The sequence below is a fragment of the Eleutherodactylus coqui genome, chromosome 6 (genome assembly GCF_035609145.1).
Source record: "Eleutherodactylus coqui strain aEleCoq1 chromosome 6, aEleCoq1.hap1, whole genome shotgun sequence".
Taxonomy (NCBI): Eukaryota; Metazoa; Chordata; class Amphibia; order Anura; family Eleutherodactylidae; genus Eleutherodactylus; species Eleutherodactylus coqui.
Window position 1 is genome coordinate 236,847,659 of NC_089842.1, and position 18,918 is coordinate 236,866,576.

At 44.8% G+C, this 18,918-nt stretch overlaps 1 protein-coding gene across 2 annotated transcripts in view; it reads left to right on the forward strand.

The window, feature by feature from the left end:
• Positions 1 to 9,062: 9,062 nt before the first annotated feature.
• Positions 9,063 to 18,918, forward strand: part of LOC136631641 (CD48 antigen-like) — a 55,754-nt gene continuing 45,898 nt past the window's right edge. For both annotated transcript variants that reach the window (XM_066605924.1, XM_066605925.1), the window contains exon 1: positions 9,063 to 9,234. In XM_066605924.1, coding sequence (XP_066462021.1) covers positions 9,171 to 9,234 — 64 coding nt within the window. In that variant the 5' untranslated portion in view covers positions 9,063 to 9,170. The remainder of the gene's footprint in view (positions 9,235 to 18,918) is intronic.

Below are 18,918 nucleotides of genomic sequence, written 5' to 3' on the forward strand. Positions count from 1 at the left end.
AAAACCCGCTGAGATATAGACATGAGGGTGGTCTGGCTATCAAGCAACATACTGTCATCCCCCGTCTCCTGTTCCAACCGCAAAACGTTGGCCTTTATGCCGTGCAGCGAACTGCTAAGCAGGCATAGCAGTGGGATGGTTACGCTAATGATTGCAGCGTTGCCGCTCACATCTGGGTAGACTCCTCAAAGTTTCTGAGGACCTGGCAGATGTCTGCCATCCAGGCCCACTCCTCGGTAAAGAATTGGGGAGGCTGACTACCACTACGCCGCCCATGTTGGAGTTGGTATTCCACTATTGCTGTACGCTGCTCATAGAGCCTGGCCAACATGTGCAGCGTAGTATTCCACCGTGTGGGCACGTCGCACAGCAGTCGGTGCTCTGGCAGATTAAACTGATGTTGCAGGGTCCTCAGGGTGGCAGCATCCATGGTGGACTTGCGGAAATGTGCGCAGACGCGGCGCACCTTGCCGAGCCGGTCAGACAAGTGCGGGTAGTTTTTCAGAAACCGCTGAACCACCAGATTGAAGACGTGGGCCAGGCATGACACGTGTGTGAGGCTGCCGAGCTGCCGAGCCGCCACCAGGTTACGGCCTTTGTCACACACGACCATGCCCGGTTGGAGGCTCAGCGGCGATAGCCAGAGGTCGGTCTGCTCTGTCAGACCCTGCAACAGTTTGGGGGCTGTGTGTCTCTTGTCACCTAAGCTGAGTAGTTTCAGCATGGCCTGCTGACGCTTGCCCACCGCTGTGCTGCGGCGCCGTGCCACACTGACTGCTGGCGACATGGCTGCTCACACTTGTTAATTGAGAGGTAGAGGTTGCGTAGGAGGAGGAGGAGGAGGGGGAGGGTTTAGAGAAGGTGGCATAGACCGCCGCAGATACCAGCACCAACGTAGGACCCGCCATTCTGGGTGTGGGTAGGACGTGAGCGGTCCAAGGCTCTGACTCGGTCCCAGCCTCCACCAAATTCACCCAATGTGCCGTCAGAGAGATATAGTGGCCCTGCCCGCCAGTACTTGTCCATGTGTCCATGGTTAAGTGGACCTTCCCAGTAACCGCGTTGGTGAGGGCACGATTTATGTTGCGAGAGACGTGCTGGCGTAGGGCTGGGACAGCACACCGGGAAAAATAGTGGCAACTGGGGACCGAGTAGCGCGTGACCACCGCCGCCATCATGTTTTTGAAAGTCTCCGTTTCCACAAGCCTATACGGCAGCATCTCCAGGCTGATTAATTTGGCAATGTGCACGTTTAAAGCTTTTGCGTGCGGGTGCGTGGCAGCGTATTTGTGCTTTCACTCCAATGCTTGCACTAGCGACAGCTGAACGCTGCGCTGAGAGACATTGCTGGATGGGGTCGAGGACAGTGGAGGTGAGGGTGTGGGTGCAGGCCGAGAGGCGCTCATGCCTGTGTCCTGAGAGGGGGGTTGGATCTGAGTGGCAGATTGGGGTACAGGGGAAGAGGCAGTGGTGTAACCCGGAGGTGGTGAACGGCCTTTGTCCCACCTTGTGGGGTGCTTGGCCATCATATGCCTGCTCATGCTAGTGGTGGTGAGCTTGGTAGTGGTGGCTCCCCGGCTGATCTTGGTGCGACACAGGTTGCACACCACTGTTCAACGGTCGTCCGCACTCTCACTAAAAAACATCCACACCTTTGAATACCTCGCCCTCTGCATGGAGGCTTGGCTCGATGGTGTGCTTAGGTAAACAGTTGGGGGATTCCTGCTCTGGCCTTGCCTCTACCCCTGGCCACCCCACTGCCTCTTCCAACCTGTCCGGCTGCTGCATTTGCCTCCCCCTCGGAAGACCTGTCCTCAGTTGGCTTAGCAAACCAACTGGGGTCAGTCACCTCATCGTCCAGCTGCTCTTCCTCTGAATCCTCTGTGCGCTCCTCCCTCGGACTTACTGCCCTTACTACTACCTCACTGATAGACAACTGTGTCTCATCGTTATCGTCCTCCTCACCCACTGAAAGCTCTTGAGACAGTAGCCGGAAGTCCCCAGCCTCATCACCTGGACCCCGGGATCTTTCCAAAGGTTGGGCATCGGTCACGACAAACTCCTCAGGTGAGAGAGGAACCATTTTTTCCCACTCAAGGCAGGGACCCGAGAACAGTTCCTGGGAGTCTGCCTGCTCATCAGAATATGTCATTTTCATGGAGTGAGGAGGTTGGGAGGAAGAAAGAGCAGCAGCCAGAGGATTCAGAGTTGCAGCAGTGGACTGCGTAGAAGACTGGGTGGTCGATACATTGCTGGATGCATTTTCTGCCATCCACGACAAGACCTGCTCACACTGCTCTGTTTGTAATAAAGGTCTACCATGTGGACCCATAAATTGTGATAAGAAGCTGGGGACCCCAGAAACTTGCCTCTCTTCTAATGCCGCAGCAGCCGGCTGTGATTTACCTGGACCAGGAACTTGGCCTGTGCCCACACCCTCACTTGGATCTCTCCTTCTGTCCTTCTCCGCGTCCACATCCACGTCCTCAAACCCTACCCCTCATCATGGCGGATTACGAATAGAGCAGGGGCCAGATAAATTACCCCACTGTACAGCACTGACAACTGGGCCTTAATTCACCACACACAGAGACTTGTAGATAGCAGAGGCTCTATGCTGTGACTAGGAAAAAAGTAACCCGCTGTCTCGCGCTGATACCTAGAGGTAATTTACTGCTCGCAGAGACTTGTAGATGATAGAGGCTGTGTGGAGTGGGAGAAGACTGTAAAGCCAGTGGATAGTGCTGGTATCTACGGTGATCTCAACCCCACCAACGGAAATGGTATTGTGAGACGCTCTGCACAGCGGCTGAGCTGAAATACTTTACAGTGGCCCCGGTAATATTACAGTACTGTTTAGCGGTGAGACCGCTGTCTAATTCACTACAGACAGAGAATGGTATAAATAATTATGGAATTATTTGCGTACACTTTCACGCTGACAGCGGAATTGTAACGCAAATTCCAGCCAGAAAAAAATTATACGGAAGCCTGCAAACAGGCCTAGCTGTGTTATACTGAAGCACTACAACTCCCAGCAGGCACCCAGTAAATGCACACGGTCAGATGCAGCCCAACAAAGGAGCTTTTGTTTTTTTTTAAAAAGAATACAGGCTGTATAGTGTATATCACTTTCCCTCTACAAGTCGCTGTGTTGGCCCTACGCTGTGCGTATAATTCATTGCAGACACAGACCGGTGTAAATAATTATGGAATTATTTGCGTACACTTTCACGCTGAGAGCGGGATTGTAACGCAAACTGCAGCCAGAAAAAAAAATTTACGGAAGGCTGCAAACAGGCCTAGCTGTGTAATACTTAAGCACTACAACTCCCAGCAGCCACCCAGTAAAATACACACGGTCAGATGTAGCCCTAAGAAGGACCGTTGGGGTTCTTGAAGATAGGATCCTACACTACCACTTTCTCTTTCTCTGCAGCACTTTCCCTATAGACTGCAGACTGAGAATGCTATAGCTGTAATAGCCTGCACAGCCCGAGATGAAAAAAAAAAAAATTGTGCAAAACTGCTTCCAGCCAGCCACAACAGTAATGCACACGGTCAGATGTGGCCCTAAGAAGGACCATTGGGGTTCTTGAGGACAGGATCCTACACTAACACTTTCCCTATCTCGTCAGAAGCACTTTCCCTATACTCTCCCAGTGTGAGTCTGAGGTGAGCCGCGGGTGGGACAGATTAAAATACTCGGCGGTCACTTGATCTCACCAGCCACTCACTGCAGGGGGGTGGGATAGGGCTGGCACATCACAGGAGGAAGTGGTAATGCCTTCCCTGCATGTCTATTGGCTAAAAAATGGCGCTAAACATGTGGGGAAGGAAATGGAATTGACTCGAGTGCCGCGTGGTGCTCGTCTCGAGTAATGAGCATCTCGAACACCCTAATACTCGAGCGAGCATCAAGCTCGGACCAGTGTGCTCGGTCATCTCTATTCCCAACAAATGTCTGGATGGGTAAAATCTCCCATGATCACTATGTTGGGCTTTTTTTAGACCTTGGCCATCTGATGTAGAAAGAGTTCCTCCATATCTTCTGCTTGTCCGGGTGGCCTATAGTAAATGCCTACAATGGTGTCCTTTCTATTGTTCTCCTTGTATTCTTACCCAAACAGTTTCTACAGGACTCCCAGCTCTGAAGCTTGAATCTCTGGGGAAATGAATGTTTTCATAATATACAACACAACACCTCATCTCTTTTATTAGTCTGTTTGTTATAAATAAGTTGTATCCCTCAAACCTTGTATTCCAATCATGTGTATCATTCCACCAAGTTTCCGTGATGCCTATGACATATTGACTATGTCATAAATAGGAAAAGCTAATGGGTCCCAACTTCATTATTCAATTCTAAGCGCCAAAGAATAAGCGTCCAAATTTTACGTACGGAATCTAATTCTCTCACTTCCGGATGTCAACTATATATATACCGTATATACCGGCGTATAAGACGACTTTTGAACCCTGAAAAATCTGCTCTGAAGTCGGGGGTCGTCTTATACGCCGGTAATACAAAAAAAAGAAAGTGTAAAAAAAAAAATCATTACTCACCTCCCCCGGCGTTCTGTGGCGCTCCGGCAGGCTGTCGCTACCTCCTGGTCCCCGGCAGAGCATTGCTCTCTGGACACAGGGCTTGAAATCCCCGCCTCCAGAAAGCTAATACTGTGATTGGCTAACTCACACAGCGTCAGCCAATCACAGCCATTCAATGACATCATTGAATGGCTGTGATTGGCTGAAGGCGCACGTGTGTTTTAGCCAATCACAGCCATTCAATGATGTCATTGAATGGCTGTGACTGGCTGACGGCGTGTGTATTAGCTTTCTGGAGGCGGGGATTTCAAGCCCTGCATCCAGAAAGCAATGCTCTGCCGGGGACCAGGAGGGAGCGACAGCCTGCAGCAGCGCCGCAGAACGCCGGGGGAGGTGAGTAATGATTTTTTTTTTTCTCCACTGTATTCCCGGCGTATAAGGTGACAGTTGGGGGGGTCGTCTTATACGCCGGTATATACGGTATATATCATACCGCTGAGGTAAAATGAAAGCTGTGCTGCGATTGGTTGCTATTTCTTATACTGCTGAGGTAACATGAAAGCTGCGCTGTGATTGGTTGCTATATATTATACTGCTGAGGCAACATGAAAGCTGCGCTGTGATTGGATGTTATATATTATACTGCTGAGGTAACAAGAAAGCCGCGCTGTGATTGGTTGTTATATATTATACTGCTGAGGTAAATGAACGCTGCGCTGCGATTGGTTGCTCTTTCTTATACTGCTGAGGTAACATGAAAGCTGCGCTGTGATTGGTTGCTATATATTATACTGCTGAGGTAACATGAAAGCTGCGCTGTGATTGGTTGCTATATATTATACTGCTGAGGCAACATGAAAGCTGCGCTGTGATTGGGTGTTGTATATTATAAAGCTGAGGTAACATGAAAGCTGCGCTGTGATTGGGTGTTATATATTATAAAGCTGAGGTAACATGAAAGCTGCGCTGTGATTGGTTGCTATATATTATACTGCTGAGGCAACATGAAAGCTGTGCTGCGATTGGTTGCTACTTCCTATACTACTGAGGTCACATGAAAGCTGCGCTGAGATTGGTTGCTACTTCCTATACTACTGAGGTCACATGAAAGCTGTGCTGCGATTGGTTGTTATTTTTTATATTGCTAAGGCAGAATAAAAGTTGTGCTGTGATTGGTTGTTATATATTATTCTGAGGTAACATGAAAGCTGCTCTGTGATTGGTTGTTATATATTATACCGCTGAGGTAACATGAAAGCTGCGCTGTGATTGGTTGTTATATTTTATACTGCTGAGGTAACATGAAAGCTGCGCTGTGATTGGTTGTTATATATTATACTGCTGAGGTAACATGAAAGCTGCGCTGTGATTGGTTGTTATATATTATTCTGAGGTAACATGAAAGCTGCGCTGTGATTGGTTGTTATATATTATACCACTGAGGTAACATGAAAGCTGTGCTGTGATTGGTTGTGATCTATATATATAAAAACGAATGTATATCTGTCTGTCCGTTATGCATTACTACACCATTCATCCGATCACTATGAAACTTTGGGCAGTTGTTGAGTACACTCCTGGGAAGATTACTGGCATAGTACATCTATCCTACGATAGGTGGCGCGCGTGCGAGCGTCGTTAACAGTTATGCCCCCCAGACAAAGATCTTTGATTTCCATCTCAAGCACGAAAGCAAAAGGCATTACGAGCAACGCCGAACGTATCACAAGACAATTCCTGGATATTCAGAATGCTGAGGTAACATGAAAGCTGCGCTGTGATTGGTTGTTATATATTATACTGCTGAGGTAACATGAAAGCTGTGCTGCGATTGGTTGTTATATATTATACTGAGGTAACATGAAAGCTGCGCTGTGATTGGTTGTTATATACTATACTGAGGTAAAATAAAAGCTGCGCTGTGATTAGTTGTTATACATTATACTGCTAAGGTAACATGAAAGCTGCGCTGTGATTGGTTACTATTGCTCATACTACTAAGGTAACATGAAAGCTGCGCTGTGATTGGTTACTATTGCTCATACTACTGAGGTAACATGAAAGCTGCGCTGTGATTGGTTGTTATATATTATACTGCTGAGGTAACATGTAAGCTGCGCTGTGATTGGTTGTTATTTCTTATATTGCTGAGGTAAAATGAAAGCTGCGCTGTGATTGGTTGCTATTCCTTATACTGCTGAGGTAAAATGAAAGCTGCGCTGTGATTGGTTGCTATTTCTTATACTACTGAGGTAACATGAAAGCTGCGCTGTGATTGGTTGTTATATATTATACTGCTGAGGTAACCTGAAAGCTGCGATGTGATTGGTTGTTATATATTATACCGCCGAGGTAAAATGAATGCTGCGCTGTGATTGGTTGCTATTTCTTATACTGCTGAGGTATAATCAAAGCTGTGCTGTGATTGGTTGTTATTTCTTATATGGCTGAGGTATAATGAAAGCTGACTTGTGATTGGTTGCTATTTTTTATACTGCTGAGGTAACATGAAAGCTGCGCTGTAATTGGTTGCTATTTTTTATACTGCTGAGGTAACATGAAAGCTGCGCTGTGATTGGTTGTCACTTTCTAAACTGCTGAGATAGCATGAAAGCTGCGCTGAGATTGGTTGGTATATCTTATACTACTGAGGTAACATGAAAGCTGTGCTGTGATTGGTTGTTATGTATTATACTGCTGAGGTAACATGAAAGCTGCGCTGTGATTGGTTGGTATATCTTATACTACTGAGGTAACATGAAAGCTGCGCTGTGATTTGTTGGTATATCTTATACTACTGAGGTAACATGAAAGCTGCGCTGTGATTGGTTGGTATATCTTATACTACTGAGGTAACATGAAAGCTGCGCTGTGATTTTTTCGTTATTTCTTATACTGCTGAGGTAACATGAAAGCTGTGCTGTGATTGGTTGTTATATATCATACCGCTGAGGTAACATGAAAGCTGTGCTGTGATTGGTTGCTATTTCTTATACTGCTGGGGTAACATGAAAGCTGCGCTGTGATTCATTGCTATTTCCTATAGTGCTGGGGTAACATGAAAGCTTCGCTGTGATTGGTTGCTATTCCTTATACTGATGAGGTAACATGAAAGCTTCGCTGTGATTGGTTGCAATTCCTTATACTGATGATGTAACATGAAAGCTGTGCTGTGATTGGTTGCTACTTCTTATACCGCTGAGGTAACATGAAAGCTGCGCTGTGATTGGTTGTTATATATCATACCGCTGAGGTAACATGAAAGCTGCACTGTGATTGGTTGTTATATATTATACTGCTGAGGTCACATGAAAGCTGTGCTGTGATTGGTTGTTATATATTATACTGCTGAGGTAACATGAAAGCTGCGCTGTGATTGGTTGTTATATATTATACTGCTGAGGTCACATGAAAGCTGTGCTGTGATTGGTTGTTATATATTATACTACTGAGGTTACATGAAAGCTGTGCTGTGATTGGTTGTTATATATTATACTGCTGAGGTAACATGAAAGCTGCGCTGTGATTGGTTGTCATATATTATACTGCTGAGGTAACATGAAAGCTGCGCTGTGATTGGTTGTTATATATTATACTACTGAGGTCACATGAAAGCTGTGCTGTGATTGGTTGTTATATATTATACTGCTGAGGTAACATAAAAGCTGCACTGTGATTGGTTGTTATATATTATACCGCTGAGGTAACATGAAAGCTGCGCTGTGATTGGGTGTTATATATTATAAAGCTGAGGTAACATGAAAGCTGCGCTGTGATTGGGTGTTATATATTATAAAGCTGAGGTAACATGAAAGCTGCGCTGTGATTGGGTGTTATATATTATAAAGCTGAGGTAACATGAAAGCTGCGCTGTGATTGGTTGTTATATATTATAAAGCTGAGGTAACATGTAAGCTGCGCTGCGATTGGTTGTTTTATATTATTCTGCTGAGGTAACATGAAAGCTGCGCTGTGATTGGTTGTTATTTATATATATAAAAACAAATTTATGTCTGTCTTCGCAGCAATGCGCGACGGGAAAGCTAGTATTTAAATAAACTGAACTCCTTCACACGGACTCATGAGCCTCTAGCTATGTCCCTGGACCTGCTGTAAGTGGTATTGGTAGCTTGTACTGTTAATCATAATTTGTTTTTGTTTACCCTTAAAAGGTATCGTATCTAAAAGATTATTTTGACTCTCAATGAAAACAAGATTTTTCTGGAAGAGAAAAGACCATTTATGTATTTCACACCCTGTTGTGAGCACCTTGTCTCCACCCTGCAGTTTCTTCACTCTTTGTTCCTGCTGCCCCTGGAGTTTTTGCACCTCTTCTGGACTGTGTTCTCCCTTATCTGATGCTGGACCCTGGGACTGTTTGATTCTTCAGGCTTGTTATATTGTATCATGTTGTGAGCACCTTGTCTCCACCCTGCACTTTCTCCTCCTCTCCCCGCCCTCTTCTGGGACTGTCTGATTCTTCAGGCTGTTTTGTTACATTGTATCATCTTGTGAATTACTAACAATGCACAATGATCGCAGCGCTGGGAGGATCTGGAGGTGAATCCTATCCCTGATCTGCCGGAAACTTCTGGACCCTCGTGGCATCGGACAGAGCGGCTATGCCGGGACGTGTCATAGGAACGCTGACTATTCTGCTGGCGGCGAAACTCGTCATCTCAGAAGGTAAAATGTCTGTAAGAGACGGTAATCCAACTGAAGGTCTGCCTATGGCTAGTTTATCGTAACCCCTTCCTAATACGGGTCCATAATACAGCTGTGTTACAGATGATATTACAACAAAATTTTGGTACCGTGTTAGCCAGTAGAGCATAATGTGATTGTTCCCAGCAAGAGAAACCAAGTAATCTTGTAGATACGATACCTTTTAATGGCTAACAAAAATACATGATGTTATAGTGAGCTTCCGAACCAACGCAGGGTTCTTCTTCAGGCTTACATGAAATAAATCCGAAGAGGCATGAATATTTATACACACTTATGACACACATACTTCTGACAAGGCACTGACATGGATGGGATTGATTTGCACTTAAAGGAATACCGCAACAGAAACATAAACATTTTTAACTAGACATTGATAGGGGAGCGAAAGTTTTATGGCCCCTGAATTACTGTTGGGGGGTCACCAGGCCAGGAATATTTGGGATCTATTTCATTTAAGCTTGAAGAAGAACCCTGCGTTGGTTTTGAAGCTCGCCAGGTTCTCTTGCTGGGAACAATCGCAAGATGATATTACACCGCACACAAGCAGTATCTGCTCTGTATTCGCCTCCATATTGGCTGTCATTGGTTTTATTTACTGATCTGTATTTACAGCGTAGAAAATAATCCCGACAAATGCAAATCTGGAGGTAAAAGCTGACAAATAGGTCATATGACTAGATATATAGATTTATATTAGTGTTGTATTACTGTCCGCAAAGCACAGACCAATATGGAGTTAAAATATGCTTGTCTGAAACTAACCTAGCCCACAGAGGCTGTGCAGATTAATACAATCTATTTCTCCCTGTTATCAGCCATTTTAGTTTCGAGTTGCTTACAGAGTGTCAGGCTGCTAAATACCAACAGCTGTGAGCACAGCAGCGATCCCTATAGGACCGCTCACACGGGACAGGATTAGTCCCCACTGACATTTCTGTGGCCCAATGTTATCCCTCTGGGGCTTGAATTCCACACCTGTTGAAATCCGCACGTCTTTACTCAAAACCGCAGGATTAAATTCAGCAGCGGAAAAGCTTCCTGCGGTATTAAGGACGTCTTGTGGAATTAATGTTGCAGATTTCTCACACTCCATCCTGTGTGAAAGGTCCCTAAAACCCAATGTCCATTTCCCTAAAGTGGTGCCAAGACCCTTCATGTTGCAGAAAACAAGACCTCACACGGCTGTCAGTGAGAAAGTGCTGGGTGGTGGAATGAGTCCTTAAAGGGATAAACTGTAAGACTGGAAAGCCCCTTTTAAAGGGAATCGGTCCCACTTTTCCCCACAATGATCTGTCTGCACCTAAACAACCATGAACTGAACATTTCTAAGGTAACTTTGTTGTCCTCCGTGCGCCACGTATCCCTGCAAAACGAACACTTCACCCAGATTCACCCATTGCTAATGTGCCTGCGCCAATCTTGGACATCACAGTGCATGCACAATTCTGGCCGCTGCTGTGAGAGAGATGTTGGGGGGGGGGGGGGGGGGGCGGGGTGCACAATTTTCCAGACACGGTTTATCTAGCCCACCACAAACAGTTCGGCCCCCCCACCGGACCGATACCTCGTTATTTGCATACAGCGTGGGAAGATTTAAACTTTTTATTTTCCAGGTATGCCTGGCACAGGGACAAAACAAAGTTACGTTAGAGACGCACATTTCACCGCTGTTTAGACGCTGCAGACAGATTACTGTGAGAAGAAGTGGGGACCGGTTCCCATTAACCCCATTAGGCCACTTTCTGACAAGAGTGTTTCAGATCCGTATGTAATCCGTGTTTTGTGGCTGGTAATACGGAGCTAGTGAGAATCTATTGGACGATTCACTGCGCTTTTTCACTGCCATGATTACATTACGCAGCATGGCCTATTCTGTCCACTTTTGATGAAGAATACACACATTATAGTCCAGGAAGAGTCATTATAATACAGAATTCCATCAGCACTTGCTTCTTTTGGTCTTTTCTTTTGGGCAAGAAACGGATCCGTATTACGGACGTATAAGAGTACCCTCCTGTGACGCCGGACGCAGCGATGTTTTTTTTTGTTTTCTCACTCATCGTTTCGTTGCTCACTATTGTACTGATGACCCAGGTGATTGTACATTATTTCTATTATAGGGGAAGTGCTGCACCCCAACAGCATCGGATGGACCCCATTAACTATAATGGGCTCCTTTCGGATTTTGGTAAAAGATTTCGAAAAAATATCATTTCAGCAAAATTTTTTATTTTTTATTGTGTTAATCAAAAACGATAAACTATCTGGTCATTTTATATAATAGCGCACAAATATGTATCTTCATTTTAACCCCTTAAGGACATTGCCTATTTTGGCATTGAGGACGCAACGATTTTTGGAGGATTTTCTTCGCCATTTTTTAAAAGCCATAATATTTTTACTTTTCTGTCGACATGGCCATATGGGGGCTTGCTTTTTACGTCGCGAACTGCAGTTTTTATTGGTGCCACTTTTGGGTACATAAGGCTATATTGTAAAACTTTTATACATTTTTTTATAATAACGGAGAGAAAACGCATCAATTTTGCAATAGATTTTTTTTTACAGCTTAATAATGCAGCATTAGGGCGCATTCAGACGATCGTATATCGGCTGGGTTTTCACGCCCAGCCGATATACGGCGTCCCTCTCTGCAGGGGGAGGAAGCTGGAAGAGTCGGGAGCAGTGCACTGAGCTCCCGCCTCCTCTCCACCCCCTCTCCGCCCCTCGCCACTATTTGCAATGGGAGGGGCGGAACGGGGCGCGACTACTCCCGGGAACTTAACTCCGCCCCCTCCCATTGCAAATAGTGGCTAGGGGCGGAGAGGGGTGGAGAGGAGGTGGGAGCTCGGTGCACTGCTCCTGGCTCTTCCAGCCTCCTCCCCCTGCAAAGAGGGATGTCGTATATCGGCTGGGCATGAAAACCCAGCTGATATACGATCGTCTGAGTGCGCCCTAAATGACACAGTACATTTTTTCTGCAGGTCGGTATGATTACAACGATACCAAAATTCTTATAATTTTTTAGGTTTTTCCACATTCCGCAAGAAAAACATTTTTTTTTTTAAAGTTTTTTTTTTTTCCAAATTGCTGCATTCAAAGTCCTATAACCTTTTTTATGTTTCCGTGGGAGGAGCTCTGTGAAGGCTTATTTTTTGCGAGGCAAGCTGTAGTTTTTATTGTTACTATTTTGGGGTATAAACAACTTTCTTGATCACTGTTATTGCGTTTTTTTGGGAGGCAAAATGAAAAAAATAAACATTTTGCCTCAGTTTTTTTTGTTTTCTTTAATGCTTTTTGCCGTGCAGGATAAAAATTTATTTTACACGTCATTACGGATTCAACGATACTAAATATTTGGGATGTTAATTAAAATTTTTTTTACGTTAATATGGGAAAAAGCAAAAAAGTTTTTTTTTTACATTTTTTTTTAAATCATTTTTTTACACTTTTTATGTCCCCTACAGGGACTTGTACAATCACACCTATGATCACTATGATAAGGCATTGCAGAACTTCTGTCCTGCAATGCCTTATTGCTTGTATTAGCGATCACAGACAATGACAATGTATCTGGCGTCCTGTTACTATGGTAACCTGATGGGCTCTCCGCGTGCTCCCTCTGTGAACCCTTTACATGCTGTGATCAACATAGATCGCGGCAGGCAAGGGATTTACAGCGTGGGTCGCTGTGCTGGTGCACCCACGCTGTTGCAGGATTCCACTGCCAGATAGCGCAGGATCTCTTCTGATCTCACGCTATCCCCAGGGTATAACTGTACGACTTGTTGCATTAGGTACCTCCCTGCCAGGACGTACAATTATGCTCTGTGGTGAGCAGAGGCTAAAGGAAAAATATATATTTTATTCAAAATTTTTTTAATTTTTAATTTAAGTCGTGATCGGGTGGTTTGGTATTGCTGGGCCTCCCTAACTGAAGACTATAAGATTTTTAACAAGACATTTAGCAACGGTTATTTATATATATATATATATATATATATATAAAATGTACAGGGGCATAGCTAAAGGCTCATGGGCCCGGGTGCAAAAGTTCATCTTGGGCCCCCCAACTTCTCCTAGGGCTCATGCCCGTATACTTAAAACGCAGGTCTCCCACAGCATTTTATACATTACAGCCCATACGCTCTGCTGGCAGAGTACGACACGCAGAGAAATAGACAATGCTGTGGTTTATTTCTTCTGCATATTGATGCGCTGTGTCTATATGGATCAATGAAAGTCCATTGACTTCCATTACAAGAAGAATAGGGTGAATTGGGTAAGATTGATGTTGAGAAGGCTGAACTTTTAAATTCCTATTTTGTATCTGTTTTCTCTCAAAAAGTAGATGGAACATCAACTGATCTTCCATCTGCTATTGCGGGAATAAAGGAATGCAGGCTATCTATAAGCAGAGAGATAGTGAGGAAACACATAGCTAACTTAAATGAATTCAAGTCTCAAGGAACAGATGAATTACATGCTAGGATACTAAAGGAAGCAGCGGAGGTAATTGCTGAATCACTCACTATAATCTTTGAAAATTCCTGGAGAACAGGAGAAGTCCCAGAAGATTGGAAAAGGGCAAATGCTGTCCCTATCTTCAAGAAAGAGAAGAAGGTGGATCCAGGAAACTACAGGCCTGTGAGCCTGACTTCTATACCAGAAAGATCTTTGAACAAATTATTAAACGCATGTATGCGAGTACTTGGATGAAAATGGAGTAATTAACCAGAGCCAGCATGGGTTTGTAAGAAACAAGTCATGCCAGACTAATCTAATTTCCTTTTATGACAGTATCACTGACTGGGTTGATCAGGAAAATGCTGTGGATATAGTATATCTTGGCTTTAGTAAAGCATTTGACAAAGTATCTATATTTATTGAAAAAATGACCAAATATGGGATCGACAAGGGAACTGCTAGGTGGATTCACAACTGGCTGAGTGATCACACTCAGAGTGGTTATAAATAGCTGCACATCCAAGTGGGAGAATGTATCAAGTGGGGAACCACAAGGCTCTGTCCTAGGTCCAGTGTTGGTCAACATTGTTATAAATGATCTGGAGGAGGGAATTTATGGGAAACTGATCAAATTAACTGATGACACAAAGCAAGGAGGGATAGCTAACACTAGGGAAGAGAGAGAGAGGATTCAAAAAAGGTCTAGAAATCTTGCACAGTGGGCGGCGACTAACAGAATGCTAGTTAACAAGGAGAAATGCAAAGTCCTACATCTGAGCAAGAAAAATGAAGAAAGCACATACAGAATTGGAGGAATTGAGCTAAGCAGCAGCACATGTGAAAAAGACTTGGGTATACTAATAGATCATAGAGAGAACATGAGTCAATAATGTGATGCAGCAGGCAAAAAGGCAAACACAATTCTGGGATGTATTAGGAGAAGCATAGAGTCTAGATCACGTGAGGTCATTATCCCCTCTACTCTTCCTTAGTCAGACCTCATCTGGAATACTGGGTCCAGTTCTGTGCATCCCACGTTAAAAAAGACATAGGCAAACTGGAGCAAGGTCAGAGAAAGGTTACCAAGATGGTGAGCGGTCTGCAAATCATGTCCTATGAGGAACGGTTAAAGGATCTGTGAATGTTTAGCTTGCAAAAAACAAGGCCAAGAGGAGACTTAATAGCTGTCTACAAATATCTGAAGGGCTGTCACAGTGCAGAGGGATCAGCCCTATTCTCATTTGTACAAGGAAGAACTAGAGGCAATGGGATGAAACTGAAAGGGAGGAGACACAGATTAGATATTAGACAGTGAGGATGATCAACAAATCGACAGGTTACCACAGGAGGTGGTGAGTTTTCCTTCAATGGAAGTGTTCAAACAAAGGCTGGATAAATATCTGTCTGGGATCATTTAGTAAGTTCTGCACTGACCAGGGGGGTTGGACCTGTTAACCCTGGAGATCCCTTCCAACTCTACCATTCTATGATCCTATATCAATTGATATTTTAAGCCCCTAATTATGTAATGGTTTCATAGGAAACCATTGGATATATGAAGATTTCAATAAGCGTGTGTGTATATGTATGTATATATATATATATATATATATATACCTAAGTTTAAATAAGTCTAAATTTAAAACCAACACAGCAATATGTGTCACCATAGAAATGTGAGATAATTCAAATCTGTTTTAGCTTATTTTTCTATCCACATTCGATATTTCCAGATTTTAATATTAACATCATCCTTTATAATATTATAGTTAATCATTAGCAAAAAAAAAAAAATAGAATAGAATGTGTATTGCTCCATGTATAAACCTTCGTGTAGCAGAGCTGAGTGTGTTTACCTGTGTGTACTAAAGCTGAGTGAGTATATCTGTGCACAGCTGAGTCTCTCTCTCCCCTTGGCGCTCACGTCTTAACAACGCTTTACTCTCCCCTCGCCGCTCATGTCTTGTGCTCGTTTAGCAATGCTTCACTCGCCTGTGCAGCACACACCCATAGACTTAAAGGGGTTGTCCCGCGGCAGCAAGTGGGTCTATACACTTCTGTATGGCCATATTAATGCACTTTGTAATGTACATTGTGCATTAATTATGAGCCATACAGAAGTTATAAGAAGTTTTTCACTTACCTGCTCCGTTGCTGGCGTCCTCATTCCCATGGAGCCGACTAATTTTCGCCGTCTAATGGCCAAATTAGCCGCGCTTGCGCAGTCCGGGTCTTCTTCTCTTCTCAATGGGGCTCGGTGTAGCTCCGTGTAGCTCCGCCCCGTCACGTGCCGATTCCAGCCAATCAGGAGGCTGGAATCGGCAATGGACCGCACAGAAGAGCTGCGGTCCACGGAGGTAGAAGATCCCGGCGGCCATCTTCACCGGGTAAGTAAGAAGTCACCGGAGCGCGGGGATTAAGGTAAGCGCTGTCCGGTGTTCTTTTTTAAGCCCTGCATCAGGTTTGTCTCGCGCCGACCGGGGGGGGGGGTTTGTTGAAAAAAAACAAAAACCCGTTTCGGCGCGGGACAACCCCTTTAATGTAGCAAGTTTGACCTTGCCTCACAAGTCATTGAATGTATCAAAACACAAATTTTATGATTTTACCGCGGTGGTGAGGATGTCACAAAACTAATGACATCAAAATCATTTACCAAAGGTTATGCAAAGGGATCAAAGTGTGGTGCAAGAAAAGCATGTAGGTTTTTTTTATATTAGATTTATGGTATGCTACTTTTAAAAAATATTTTTATATTTTTGCATGGATTGGGCGACAGGAGGGCTTTTTTTTCAGTTCGGGCTGTAATTTGTATTGGCACCATTACAGGGTGCATATGACTCCCTTGAGACATTTGATCCCTTTTTTCTTTTCTATTGTTTTTGGGAGATGGGGAGCCCAAAATCCCATGATTCTGGGATTAATTATAGTTTTCTTTTTTTTATTTATTAAAAATCCACAGTTTTTATTAGTTCAGACTTTTAAAGATATTGCAGTAGTAATTATGGTAATTTTTAATGGAAAAAATATTTGTTTATTTTTTTTTGTTTATTTTTATATTTTTCACACACTAGAAGAGTTTAAGGCCTCATGTCCACGGGGAAAATCAGGCCCGCTACGGATTCTACATGGAGAATCCGCAGCGGGTCCCTCCTGCCTCGCGGACATGAGGGCTGAAAATAGGAATTTAAAAGAATTTACCCATCCGGAGCGGTTCGGGAAAGACTTCTCTTCCTCACGGCCGGATCTTCTTTTTCGGCCGGCGGAGGAACTCGTCACGGCTGCGGCACGTCGCCGACGTGCCGCGCGCATGCGCCGGGCACATCCGCCGAGCCGAAGCAAGAAAGATGCGGCTGTGAGGAAGAGAAGACCTTCCCGGTCCGCTCCGGATGGGTAAATTCTTTTAAATTCCTATTTTAGGTCTCCTGCGGATCCGGACGGCTTCCATAGGCTTCAATAGAAGCCCGCGGGAGCCGTCCCCGCGGGAGACCCGCATGAAAATGGAGCATGGTCCAGATTTTTTCATGCTCCATTTTTTTTAAAATCACTTTTATTGACCATCCGCGGGTATTTATCTACCCGTGGGTGGTGAATGCATCCCTATGGGGTGCGGATGCGCGCGGGAGAAGAGTTAAAATCCGCTGCGGATTTTAATTCTTCTTTTGCCCGTGGACATGAGGCCTAAGGAAACACATAAGAAGCAATACCTCCCACCATGCTGCTCTATCAGCCTACCCTTTAAAAGGGGTTTTCCAAGTTCTAGAAAAATATTTGAGAGGGTAAAAATGGTTAAAAATAAAACTCACTGAGACCGGTCTCACACAACTGTATTTCAATTGCAGAATCTGGGATTCTCACCCAAGCGGACGATCCGTGGTATTCTGCACCTATTGAAAAGCATAGAACATTCGCTTGAGTGGATAGTGATGGCGATTTCCGCAAGTGGATCTAATATTTCAGCATGTTCTATTTTTCTGCGGAATCCACACAGACTGCTTCTATTGAAGTCAATGGAAGCTGTCCGACCCGCAGCCCATCTGCAATGGATATTATAGATAGGCTGCCGATACCCACATTATTGCCTAGCGATGGTGGGGGAAAAACAAATATTAAAAAAAAAATCTGCACTGTGCGTGATCGACGACAAGCGACCGCAGTAATCCGCAATACAGAAAAGCGAGGAGGGGACAACAGGAATGACGCTGCTGCACTGGCAGGAGGGGACGACAGAAAGGGCGGGGCTGCACTGGCGGGAGGGTATAACAGGAAGAGTGGTACTATACTGGTAGGAGGGGACGACAGGAATGGCTGGACTGGCAGGAGGTGGGGGGGGGGGGGGGTGGACAGGAATGGCGGTGCTGGACTAGCAGGAGATCAGAGTGGCTAGTATACTTTTGTTATTTTAAACCATTTGCTGCCCTCTCCAAAAGGTTTCTAGATCTTGGAAAATGCCTTTAATTGGTGGACTGAGAGACCACCATAGTGGGAGGTATTGCTGCTTGTGTTTTAACCCCTTAAGACTCCAGGACCTATATTTATGCCATGGAGGTTTGTATGGAGGGGGAATGGGAGCTGATCCTGCTCCATACAATGTGGGTGCCGGATGTTTCTTACATACATGCATGCATGCATGTATATGTTGTGGCTTGCTACAATGCCTGTCAGGTAGCGGTATAATGTAATACTGCAGCATCGCATCATACTGCGGGAGCGATCAAACCAATGCAGGTTTATGTCCAGACCGCTAGTCTGAGAAGCCCCATTGAAATCAAACGAGGCGATTTACAGAATTTAGCATGAAGCACCACGCTAAACGCAGGAAAAAGTGGTGAGCGGGCATCCACACATCCAGTATACAGACACAACATCACATACTTACCGTTACTGCAGAATATTACATCCTGGACCTCTGTGTCTTCTAGGCAGGACAGCAGCAGAGTGGCCATATCTTCTGCGGGTAGCTGGAGGGGTGAGCACAGGACATGATGTGGCACTCTTCCACCCTGCTGTCTGTCTCTTCAGCCTCTCTCCATTCCCACATCTGCTGTGTCTGTGCAGGAGGAGGGGAGGCTGGTCTGATGCAGCAGAGCTGTAACCACAGCCTCTCAGCCAGGTGTCACTGACCAATCAGTGATAGAAGCTCTGATTGATCAGTGAAACAACCAATGAACATTTCCT